Source organism: Leopardus geoffroyi, chromosome A2 (assembly GCF_018350155.1).
Source record: "Leopardus geoffroyi isolate Oge1 chromosome A2, O.geoffroyi_Oge1_pat1.0, whole genome shotgun sequence".
NCBI classification, from domain to species: domain Eukaryota; kingdom Metazoa; phylum Chordata; class Mammalia; order Carnivora; family Felidae; genus Leopardus; species Leopardus geoffroyi.
In genome coordinates this window covers 23,107,130-23,119,217 of record NC_059331.1, presented here as the reverse complement: position 1 = coordinate 23,119,217, position 12,088 = coordinate 23,107,130, and the positions used below count along the sequence as shown (strand labels likewise).

The 12,088-nt window shown below is 46.3% G+C and overlaps 1 protein-coding gene across 4 annotated transcripts in view; it reads right to left on the bottom strand.

Annotated features, from left to right (window-relative positions):
- Window positions 1–12,088, bottom strand: part of CACNA2D3 (calcium voltage-gated channel auxiliary subunit alpha2delta 3) — an 866,452-nt gene that overhangs the window by 286,107 nt on the left and 568,257 nt on the right. For all 4 annotated transcript variants that reach the window (XM_045493219.1, XM_045493218.1, XM_045493220.1 and 1 more), the window contains one exon: window positions 2,304–2,437. In XM_045493219.1, the coding sequence (XP_045349175.1) occupies window positions 2,304–2,437 (134 nt within the window). The remainder of the gene's footprint in view (window positions 1–2,303; window positions 2,438–12,088) is intronic.

Sequence of the window (12,088 nt, the reverse complement as noted above, 5' to 3'; positions counted from 1 at the left end):
AAGGAGTTAAACTTATTCATGTTTCTTTTCATTGCATCTGGATTTTAGAGTCATTGCCAGAAAGATTTTCTCTGAATCCAGGTTATAGAGGGATTCGCCCAGGTTTCGTTCAAGTGCTTGCGTCATTTCATTTTTTACAGTTTGGATCACTGATCCACTTGGATTTCTTTCTTGGGTAGGATGTGACAAATAGAACTAGTTTCATCTTTTTCTAAATGGCCATCTAGGGGCGCCTGGGTGGCGCAGTCGGTTAAGCGTCCGACTTCAGCCAGGTCACGATCTCGCGGTCCGTGAGTTCGAGCCCCGCGTCAGGCTCTGGGCTGATGGCTCGGAGCCTGGAGCCTGTTTCCGATTCTGTGTCTCCCTCTCTCTCTGCCCCTCCCCCGTTCATGCTCTCTGTCCCAAAAATAAATAAACATTGAAAAAAAAATAAATAAATGGCCATCTAGTTTTCTCAAAAGCGTTTATTATGAAGACCATCCTGACCCCAGTGATCTGAGATGACACCTTTATCTATACTGAATTTCCATATGTAGTTGGATCCCTTGTTTTTTTTCGGACCCCCTGTTGTACTGACCTATCTCTCGGTTGCTGGTACCACTAGGTTGTAATCATAGAGGCTCTGTTTTATAGGTCTTAAATTGATGAAACAAATAAAATGCCTGATCAAACTGGCTGATCAAACCCTGTTCAAACCACTGGGTGACTGGCTCACTTCATTCTTGGCAATAGTCACATGGCTCCTTTTCTTTAAGGCTTTTTCCTGCCATACTCAACCACACATAAGAGATGAAACCATCAGTGCTGTTGCTGTGGCTATTGTTGTTAGTATGGTGCCCACATAGATGGGGCAGCTTAGTTATTTCATTGCCATGATTCTAAACCAAACTGGGGTCAGACTACGGAAATGATGAATGCCCCAGGTCTCCCTGGCAACCAGAGAGGGTTTTTCACCTTAGCGTCCATCTCTATGCAGGGTGATTTCTCCTGGGGAAGGGGCAGGCCACCACGGCATCCCCCAAGTTGGGTCCCCATATGCTGTTTCTGCCCTGCATTCACCTACAGCTGCCAGAAATGCAGCAAGAATGAGAGAGCTCATGGAGAGAAAAGCCGGCCCACCGCAGCCATTGAGATCACTCCAGAGGACAGCTGTGCCTGGGTTACAGTGATTAATGTGATGTTAATCCCAACAAAAACGATGGGAGAGAGGCCCTGTGAGAACATTTACAATCAATAAATGAAAAATGCCACTCCCATCAGACTCATTATCACTCTGAAAAATCACCCTGAAATTACACAAGAAACCTGGCCATTGAGCCATTACTAGATGATTGGCAAAGCTCCTCCTTTTACACTAATTCTGCATCAGATTTTTTTTTTTTTTTTTTTGCTTGGAATTTGCTTTAGAATGAGCTCATGGCCAGAGTTCCAACATCAATCCAGTGCCTGTGTAACCACCATTGAAGCATATTCTCACTCGTCTCTGGGAAGAGAATGCAGCTGTGGCCTCTACGGCGGCTCCAATTCACTGTTGGAGCTAAACATTGGTCACCTTCCCAAGCTGAGACCTCAAGATTCATCATCAGGACCGGGCCTCTCAGATGGTTAGCACTGAATCTAACAAGCCCATAATAACTGCTACTGATAGAATCTGTACACATATGGGAAGGAAAACAAAGTGCTGAGCAGACACCTGCCAAAAGTGCTGGTTACATTCTGATATTATGATTTTTCACCAACCTTGCTTGCCCAGAGGACCAACACAACTGTACCACAAAGGAAAATGTCATCAAACTCCATTATTGAGGAAGAGTGATAGAACAGCCATTGTAAAAATTAATGAAAGAAAACCTCACTCAAGTGCACTTAGATGCTAGAAAGGGAGACCGGTCAGAAGAACTGTCAATCACAGACCCAACAGAAGACTACTCAACAGGAAAGGATCACCAGTTACAGGCCCCAACAGGAAAAGATGTCCATTGCATCTTGTACAAGAAATCAAGCACCTTTGCAACCCAGCCAATGGGAAACCATCATCACCTTGAACTCTTGCTTCTCTCCAGTGGATTTTAGTTCAAAACAACCCCTCCCAACTTTCTCCTTTTTCTCCATAAAATAACGTTGGACTTGCCTATGGTTTTGTTGTAGCTTGCTTGTCCTGGATTGCAATTGTCTACTATTCCCGAATAAACGCATTTTTGCTGGTCAAATAACTGACAGTTTTATTTTTAAGGTTAACACCATCTTCTGGAATTCACAGAGGAAAACCCTCAGGCTCTCCCCCAAGGGCCCCAGGGACTCACAGTGCTGTCGATGTAAGCTTCAGTCCATACCACGTCGTGCTCCTGATCGATGACTTTGGGCCGGCTGAGTACATGCAGGTATTCCATGACATTTTCCTGCACATCAGCCAAGGTGGAGATCTGGGTGAAAAATCCTGCCGAGAGAAAGAAACAAGCTTGATAGCAGGAAGAAGTACACTGCAGAGCAAGCATAGGCCATTCCTTCTTGGCCTCTAGTTAACTTCTTTCATTTCTTTTCCTTTCCTTTTTATCTTTTTAATTTATTTTTTAAATGTGTATTTGTTTACTTTGAGAGAGAAAGCATAAGTGGGGCAGGGGGAGAGAGAGAGGGAGAGAGAGAATCCCGAGCAGGTTCCACGTTATCAGCAACAGAACGTGACCTGAGCCAAAACCCAGAATCAGATGCTCAACCGACTGAGCCACCCAGGCACCCCTTTTCCCTTTCCTTTTTAAACATCGTATCTCGGGGCGCCTGGGTGGCGCAGTCAGTTAAGCGTCCGACTTCAGCCAGGTCACGATCTCGCGGTCCGTGAGTTTGAGCCCCGCGTCGGGCTCTGGGCTGATGGCTCAGAGCCTGGAGCCTGTTTCCGATTCTGTGTCTCCCTCTCTCTCTGCCCCTCCCCCGTTCATGCTCTGTCTCTCTCTGTCCCAAAAATAAATAAACGTTGAAAAAAAAATTAAAAAAAAAAATAAATAAACATCGTATCTCATCTCTACCATCACCCACTTCATGAGTAATACGTTCATGTGATATTGAAAATATAATCAAGCAAAAGGAATAAAATTAAGATCAACCAGGGGCGCCTGGGTGGCGCAGTCGGTTAAGCGTCCGACTTCAGCCAGGTCACGATCTCGCGGTCCGTGAGTTCGAGCCCCGCGTCGGGCTCTGGGCTGATGGCTCGGAGCCTGGAGCCTGTTTCCGATTCTGTGTCTCCCTCTCTCTCTGCCCCTCCCCCATTCATGCTCTGTCTCTCTCTGTCCCAAAAATAAATAAACGTTGAAAAAAAAATTAAAAAAAAAAAGATCAACCATAAACCCACATCTCAGAGGAAGCCCCTGCTAACCCAATAAAGAAAGTTCACCTGGACTTTTTCCCAACACATCCACATATACACATCCACATGCACCTTCTCTGTAAGAAATGGGAGTCCTCTCTACATGCCATTCTGGAGCTTTTTTTTTTTTTTAACTTTAGTGACTTTATTTCCAATGGGAAAACTATGAACCACAAAATTTAAAGGCCATCTCATTTTTATAACTGTAACAATAGCTATGCCGAATGTGAAGGGGCATAAAATCTACTGAACACTCAGTAAACAAACTCTGTCTTGTTTGTTTGTGCAACATGAGGAAGTGGGTATGACTGTGCCCACTTTCAAGACAAGATGACTGAGGCAGACGAAAGAGATGTGCTTCGCCCAAGTTCTCACAGGTATCAGGCAACCACCGAAGGTGCACCCAGGGTTAGGAGTCTCTTCATCTGCTCCTTCTGCTCCAACAGAATTTGGCCCTTTGTGTGTTTGAGGCGGAAACTCCAGCTCACATGCCTCATGTGGTCACCAGACCTGCGTTTTGAATAGGCTGGCTTGACCTGGTTTCTAAGTACCAAAAAAAGTCTTCAATGTGCTATCATCTCGTGATGGGGACACCGTTTTGATTTTGAGCTCCTCTGCGGTGAGGAGTCCTGTTGGCTTCGCCATGGGCTAGGAGATGTTAGCAGAGGAGGCATGAGCTGAGCAAGGTCTGGGTCGCCGGAGTGGGGGGCTTTCATTCAAACATTTCTGAAAGGCTTTTGTGGTGCCCGGCACTGGAGAAGCAGGGATTAACAAGATCAGCACGACCTCCTGGGGCCTGGCAGGTCTGAGTAAACAGACAGCTGCAAAGTAGCACGGTCAATATTATGCTGAAACCCACACCAGGGACAGTCCACCAAACCCAGCTACCCCAAGGAATGGTCAGTGCAGCTGGCCCCTGGAGGGTGAGGGCCCAGTTAGCTAGAGGGAGACTGTATCCAGCACAGCAAGGGGTGTCAGTGAAGACCTAAGTGGAGAGTCAGGCCCTTTCTAGGAACTGAAAATCACTCCAAATGGGTGGAGTAAGGAGCTGGGGGAGGGGGGCTGGAAGTCAGATGCTGTAAGATCAGAGAGGAGTGGGGGGGACAGTTACATAGGACCTTGGAAAGGAGTTTAGACTTTATCTTCCAGGCAGGTAGTCATGAGAGAATTTTAATAAAGGGGACACTGACGGACAAAATTTATGTTTCCTCCCCATGCCTTTCAATAAGGACCCTTACAACTAAGCTCACGCCATGTCCTACTTGCTAGCAAATCAGAGAAGGGTATGTACGCCCCTGAACCAGATCCATCACAGCACTTGCTACAGTGTTTATAGAACCTCTCGTCTAAAACAGTGCCCCGGGTAAGGAAATGCCTGCCCCTCTGTTGTCCAGAATGGGCTAGAACACTCCCAGGGCATTTCCAAACAAAGGCCAGCTGGTTTGAATTTGCTGTGCCAACCCCAAACCAGGTTGGGACCACGTGGCTTCTGGCTTCCTGATGACAGCTCTGCACAGTGCTAATTAACACGCATTGTCACTCCTGTCCAGGGCTGGGGCCTCTCCCACCCCAGGGGAAACAGGGCCCCAAAGGCACAGACCTTGAGTGCCTGTTCCAGCTTGTGGCCTGGGAGGGGGCCCGTGTGCACCTTGCCACTCCCTCTGAGGTCAGGCACTACAGTTAGGGACATCCATCTGGGATGGTGCTCCCACAAGGCTTCCAGGTGGCCCTTTCTTGGAGGCAAGGTGGGAAAGGCAAGATTAAAGAGGGCTGCTGGGTGACAGAGCATTCATGCTATCACCCCTTTACGCACGGCAACTGCAATCACAGTGGGACTGAGCAGAAAGCATTTCATCTCTCCTCCAGCAGGCAAAACTTGGGCTCTGAAGGAAGGGTGTTAGGTCCAAACACAAGGCACAGGGGACAAGCTAAGAGAAGTGTTGCCACGTTGAGAGGAGAAGGAGAGAGCTGAAAGTTCTGGACCATCAGGGCACATGGGCGAACAATTCACAGTGTAGAGCAATTCCAGTTGGGGATCCTGTGCCAAATGTGCACTGAAGACAGCATCTCTTAGGAGGAATTTTTCTTAGTTGCCTGTATTTTCATTCGAATGCTCAAAGCCAACAGTAAAAAACCCTGATTTGGGTTTTCCGAAATAGGGCCAAGAGAAGAAAGGGAATGAGTGTAAGGAGGAGGATGGGAGAGAGATCATTAGCATAGGAGGGAGTAGGAAGGAAACACAATCACACATTTGGAAGGATATTGAGCTAGGACACCATACTCACTTGGCCTTGCTTATCATACTCAGAGTTCTGAAAAGCTGGCTTCTCCCCAGAGCTACAGACCCATAGCCAACTGTATACCTGACACCTCCATGGGGATGAGTAACAGGATTCTCAGGCTCAACTTATCCAAAGCCAACTCCCAATTTCCCTGTCCAAACCCATTCCTCCCCTGGTGGGTCTTCCCCATCTTAGCAAATGGCGCCACTGCCCAATTAGGCCAAAAACATAAGAATTATCTTTGATAGCCATCATTTCCTCACCACACCCCATAGCTAATCTATGGCATGTTCCTCTGGCCCTGCCTCTAAAATATATTTAAAATTCTGTTTCCCATCTCCATTGCTCCCAAGACTCCATCATCTCTCCCCCAGAGCCTCTCACGCCTCTCCCTCCTTCTTATCTCTACTCCTCATGGCAGTTGTATGGAATGTCTGTAGGTATAAAGCAGATCACCATCTCCCTTCTTAAGGTCCTAAAATAGATTGTTTAGGGGCGCCTGGGTGGCGCAGTCGGTTAAGCGTCCGACTTCAGCCAGGTCACGATCTCGCGGTCCGTGAGTTCGAGCCCCGCGTCGGGCTCTGGGCTGATGGCTCGGAGCCTGGAGCCTGTTTCCGATTCTGTGTCTCCCTCTCTCTCTGCCCCTCCCCCGTTCATGCTCTGTCTCTCTCTGTCCCAAAAATAAATAAACGTTGAAAAAAAAATTAAAAAAAAATAGATTCTGTTTAGAGTTACAATAAAATTCAAATTCTTACTCTGACCACCAAGATTCCCCATCAACTGGCCCCTTCCCACCTGGGTGATGGAATCCCCTTCCGTACTCCCATCCTTGCCCACTGTTTCACCTCACTGGCCTTTTGCTTCCTCTCGCAGAGCATGTTCATCACCACCCCCACCTCCGGGGCCTGTCACTCGCTGCCCCTTCTGCCCAGCATACCTTTTATCCTCTTTTGCCATGACTGGCTTCTGTTATCATTTGGAGATGAGCTGCCTGAACTTATTTCTTTCGATTCACTCCACCTTCCCTTTATTTGTTTTACTCTGTTCTCTTTCACTGGAATATAAACTCCATGACATGTGACAAAAAGCTGGTACCTATCTTGTCCAGAGCAGCATTCCCCAAACCAGGCACAGGGGTCTGGGGGAACCAACAGTAATGTAGGGACATTCATGAGGTCCGAGTGTCTCCCTGCACCTGGGCCACACAACAGCCTAACTCGTGTGCTCATTGTATACAGAGGAACTTGAGCTCAGTAACTTGTCCTGGATCGATTCGAATCTAGGTTCATCAGATTCCCAAACCTTTGCTCTTCACCACAGAAGACACTGCCTTTCCCCGTATTGGGAAGGGTCAGGCACAGCTGCTCAGAGGTCCTGCCCCAAGAGGGTGACCCTCATGGGCTGTTTGTGTCTCAGTGGCTGAGAATTTGAGGATGGGGATGGGAAATGTATAGCTCTCCCCTGATTCCTGGGAACTGCTCAATGATTAGCACCGAAGATCTACTGAAAAGGTCACATGTCACAGTTCTAACTTCTATCTGAAAACATAGACCAGGGATGCAGATGTATAAAATGTAAGAAAAGCTGAAATTATAAAAATACTATTAATAATGTATACTGCAAAGCTTAATGCAAATTTATCATCTAGCCCCAATTCATTAAAACCTAAAAACTTTCTGAAAGGCTCTTTTTTGTTTTAAAATGTTTTCATATAAGTTTTAGTTAACAAATGTACCTTTTGATGGATAACAGGAAGTCACTGAGGGCTGGCCGCTTTGGCTGTAACTATAGGTGCTTCCCTTGTTTTCCCTCCTCATTCTCTGGACTGGCCACCTGCCCTCCTCCCTCCCCTCACTTTCATTTCTTTTAAATTCTAGCTCATGAATGTTTATTCTCTTCTTTAATGTGCCTTTTTGGACTTCATAGATCATGTAAGAAAACAGAATCAGCAATCATTTGGTAATTACCAAGGACTAATTAATGCTGAAATTAGCCATCTATTACAAGTGGTCTGCTCATTTTTCTACATAACATCAATTTATTTACCTTATTCTCTTGCAGAGCCTTCTGTGAACTCTGGGTTACAACTACTCAGTGCGATAAACCACAGGCAGCCTGGTACTTTGTGTTTCTGAGATTTTACCACCCTTACTTTGAGATTTCTTAAGGGTCCTTGTCGAAAAGATGCCTCTGTGTGAGATGCTCCGTTGGCACATCACTCGATACTCAGCTTTGTGGTGATGCCAGAGGCGAGGGCTCTGTAAGTCAGTCCCCAGTGGGAGACTCTTTCTGTGCACCTCGCATGCCGGGGTCCCTGTTCCATCTTTGGTGTGATGGCCACTGCTCCTAGTGAGTCTTTTCAGAAGCTTCCCCTCGGCCCGCCTCTTAAATAAGACAAGCTGAAAACTAGAAAGCCAAGATTCCAGTCTTGTCAGAGCAATAAGGTGGGCAGCGAGGTCGATGGTGTGACCTTGTGTGCATCTCCTAAGGAAACAGCAGTGTTCTCAGAAGACCCTCGCAGTGTTCTATCTCCCTCCTCCCTGTCAACAGCACACACTGCTGAAAAAAACCCACTTATTTCTGCAGAAAAATGTAGTTTACAAAGTGCTTTCTGTCTCCACAGTTCTTTGGACTTTCACAAAGACCAAGCAAGAGGTCTACTGAGCCCTGAGAGATGAGGGCTCTTCAAGGAGTTGGGAAGAACCCATTGGGAGAGAATGCCCCCCTGGACAGGGAGCCCAGTGGCCCTGGTGGGCATCGTTGTTAAGTGTGAAGCTATTGGAATGAGCCCCAAGTCTCAGATTTAGGAGCAAGCCTTTTCCTTTGTGAATAAAATTACATTTTTAATTTCAAATCTCATGTTAGAAAAAACTAATTTGAAGGATCATGCGGCAGAGCTAGGAATGCTGGCTTGTCTGAAGCTCTACTGCTGAGCCAACCCTTCCCACCTCATCTCCTCTCAGAGCCTTAATGTCCCCATTTGTAAAATGTCAGGAACTGGACCACACGCCTGCACAGGCTGAGGCAGGATCACTTCTGGGACGCACAGGCTGAGTATAAATCCTGGTCTAGCCTTTATGCGCTGTGGCATGTTAAAGTCCTTCCTCAAACTCTAAATTCTGTTTTCTAGATTCTCCCATATGATGGGAAACAAGCACAAGTCTTCTGTGAAACAGGACTATCATCCCCCCAAAGAGAGGCAACCCTACAGCCTGGTGAAGAGTTAAGCTTGGGCTTTGGATCAGCTGGGCCTGGATCCTGGCTCGGCCACCTGCTGGTTGCTAACCCAGAGCAAGGTGCCAGTCTCTCCAAATCTGTTTCCTGCTCACGCACCTCCCAAAGCTTTACGAGGTCAGAGATAACACGCCAAAGTGCTCTGCATTCTACCTGGCATTGAGTAAGCAGTTTGGTGTGCTTAGCTGTGGTTTAACAACAGTAGCCCTGTCTTCCTCTTCATCACCATTACCCTCTCCCCTCCAATCCTCATGTTTATAGAATGTGCACAATGGAATATTATTCAGCCATGAGAAAGAAGGAAATCCTACCACCGAGACAACATGGATGGCCCTTGAGGGCACCATGCTAAGTGAGTAAGTCAGACAAAGAAGGACTAATACTATATGATACCACTTATACGTGAAATCTATGTGGAGTCTAAAAAAAGCCAAACTTGTAGAAGCAGAGTAGAATAGTGGTTACCAGGGGTTGGAAGGGGTTGGAGGAATTGGGAGATATTGGTCAACAGGCATAAAATTTTAAAAAATTACATAAATGTATCTGAATGACATTTTTGCCTTCTCCCACCTGCTCCAAAATGGCAAAAAGTTATAATTGTCATTTTCCCCTCAATCCCACCTACAACCATTCTGGGCTCATAAATTTAACTATCTTTTAGGGGACAAGACACTTGGAAAGGTATGGCGAAGGTAAGGATTTGGGGATGGAAAAAGACTGTGGGTCTGAGCGCTCGAGGAGGTCTTAGGCCACCAGTTCTCTCTCAGATCAGGAGAAAATGACCATTAACCCATCAAAAAGGGACAAGCTGACCAGAGGGACAACCAAGAGAGACTCATGGGGCATTTCCATTCGACCTAACGATGACTGATGGGTTGAGAACCCAAACACAGAGCCCCTTCTTTATTTGCACAGCTGGAAAACACTCCCTCCACCACGATTTCTGAAGGAGAATCAGGCATTGCTTATTTAAAATCTTGGCACACTGAACATTAGAGAAGGTCATCACGGCTTTATGGAGTATCTGGGCTAGTCGGTCCCTCTTTCCAGTTTTCCCAGCTCACTTGTTCCTCCAATAGTGTGAATACAGAGCTTTAAGTTCCACCAGCCACCCTACAGTGGTAGGCAATGATTATTTTCATGCATTTAAAATGATTTGCCTCTTTGCCTCATTAGGGCTGGTTCCCTCAAGATAGGACCTAGTTATGCATAAAATGAAACAAACCAATGAGATCCAGGCCTCTCTGGATTTTGCTAGTAGATTGGACAAGACAGAGAACCCCTGCAAGGGGCATGAATGTCCCCAGGAATCCGTTTCCAGGGGACAGTGTCTGAGGTGCACTGACTGAGAACTGTCTCCATGGTTACCAGACTCTATTGGTGCATATAGTGGGTCCCTGACTACTGACCCGGGGAAGAGGTGCTGGCCCTAGGACTCCTGAGTCACTTTGGCCAGTCAGCCAGCAGACTTCTCCTTGGGCTCCCCTGGGCTCCCCCTGTGTCTGTTTTGGTCCCCGAATGCTAATGCTCCATTTCACTGAAGAACTTGGCTGACTCAGGGAGAAAATATGTAAGGGGGGGCCCCTCTGGACCTCATGTCACTTGAGATGAAAAATGTTATGCTGCCTCCATACTATAACAATCTGAGACTATAAACAATGATTTAATTAATGACCAGAGAAGAATACTTGCTCACCGATGTTACATGGTCTGAAACCCCATAACTGACGCAACGTGAAGCCAATGTTTATATGGGCACAGATGACTGGAAGCTAACATTTTGGTGGCGACTGTTACTTTGAAGAGTGGCAAACAATGACATTTTATTCCCAAGGCCCTTTAGAAAAGAAGCAGAGTGAGGAAGGCAGACGTCTTGAGACAGACTTGCCTTGGCAGGGAAGGAAATGACTGGATTTGTTCAGGAAGAGAAGGAGAATCACTGTGGAATCCGATGGCCCGGCCAGCAAGGCAGCTACTGTTACCTCCTTGGGTTTTCCAAGTTGCTCTACTCAGAACTTATAAATCTAAAGGCCTATATTCTATAGCCAGGCCCTGGAATACTCTGAGTTGACTAAATTGTCTTCAAAAGGATGCCTCAAAGATTCTTATAAACAATGGCTAAAACTGAATTATGGTGTAATATTAGTTGATTAAGACAAGACTTCAATTTGAGTAATTTTCATCAGCTGGACACAGACAGATACAAACAAGAACCCATGACTAAATGCATCCTAGCTGATGGGAACAACTACAATCCAATGTGGCAGGAATAACAGCAACATTTTTTAAAAACTTGAAAATGGAAAGGAACTCTTTCTTTTCAAGACCACAAAATAAAGGAAAAAATGGGAAAAGTGTAGTTCGTTCAAGGTTTTCAAATGTCAACAAAGTTCCAAAACTTATTTCAAGAATGGCCTCTTCACTCAGAGGAAATCTGGGATACACCGAACCCCCATATCTTTATTGCCTATGTTTCTCCTACACTTTGCCCCCAAGTGAAGCCAGATGCATTATCCTGAGACAATCAGAATTGTTGATACCTTTTAGTGAGGCCGGCCAGCCACTAAACTAAACTAATTGTAAAATGTGTTATGTTAGTGCTTCAAGGAAATGTTAAAACCCTTCCACGCTGTTCTCGCCTTTTAAGATGAGGGGATTGACACGGGCTTAAAAGACTGTTCCAAGTAGAAGCAGAGAATTCAAGACAATGTCAAGCAAAGGGAAAGGCGAGAAAGCTTCATTTGGTTGTCCATGCACCTTTTCACCACTCATATCCCACACCCGCCCATTCACAGTGCTAAGCCCCCGCAGAACACATATATTTTTCTCTATGGGATTACCTCCACCCATGCCCAATTCAGCTTGGGGAGACCTGATCCAAGCTTGGGGTCATAATCTTTTCTGGAGGAATGAAGGGACTTGAAATCAGAATTTAGAATGCTGACCAGTCTCAAGTGGAGAAGATACAAACTCTTCTTTTGAATATCATGTCTTGCCCACAATGTGTTGTGTGGACAGAGGAGTGTGCACGGCATGGTGTGGTCATTTCTAGATGTGCACACACCACAGCGGGCAGAGGGGGGGTGGTCTGTCTACAAAGAGGAAGAATGTCATGGGGTGCAGAAAGAAACCAAGGAAGAAAGGAACTGAAACCAGCCTCCTGGTCCCTCATGAAACATGAGCTTCTCTTCCCGCTCTGGGCTCTGAGTCACTC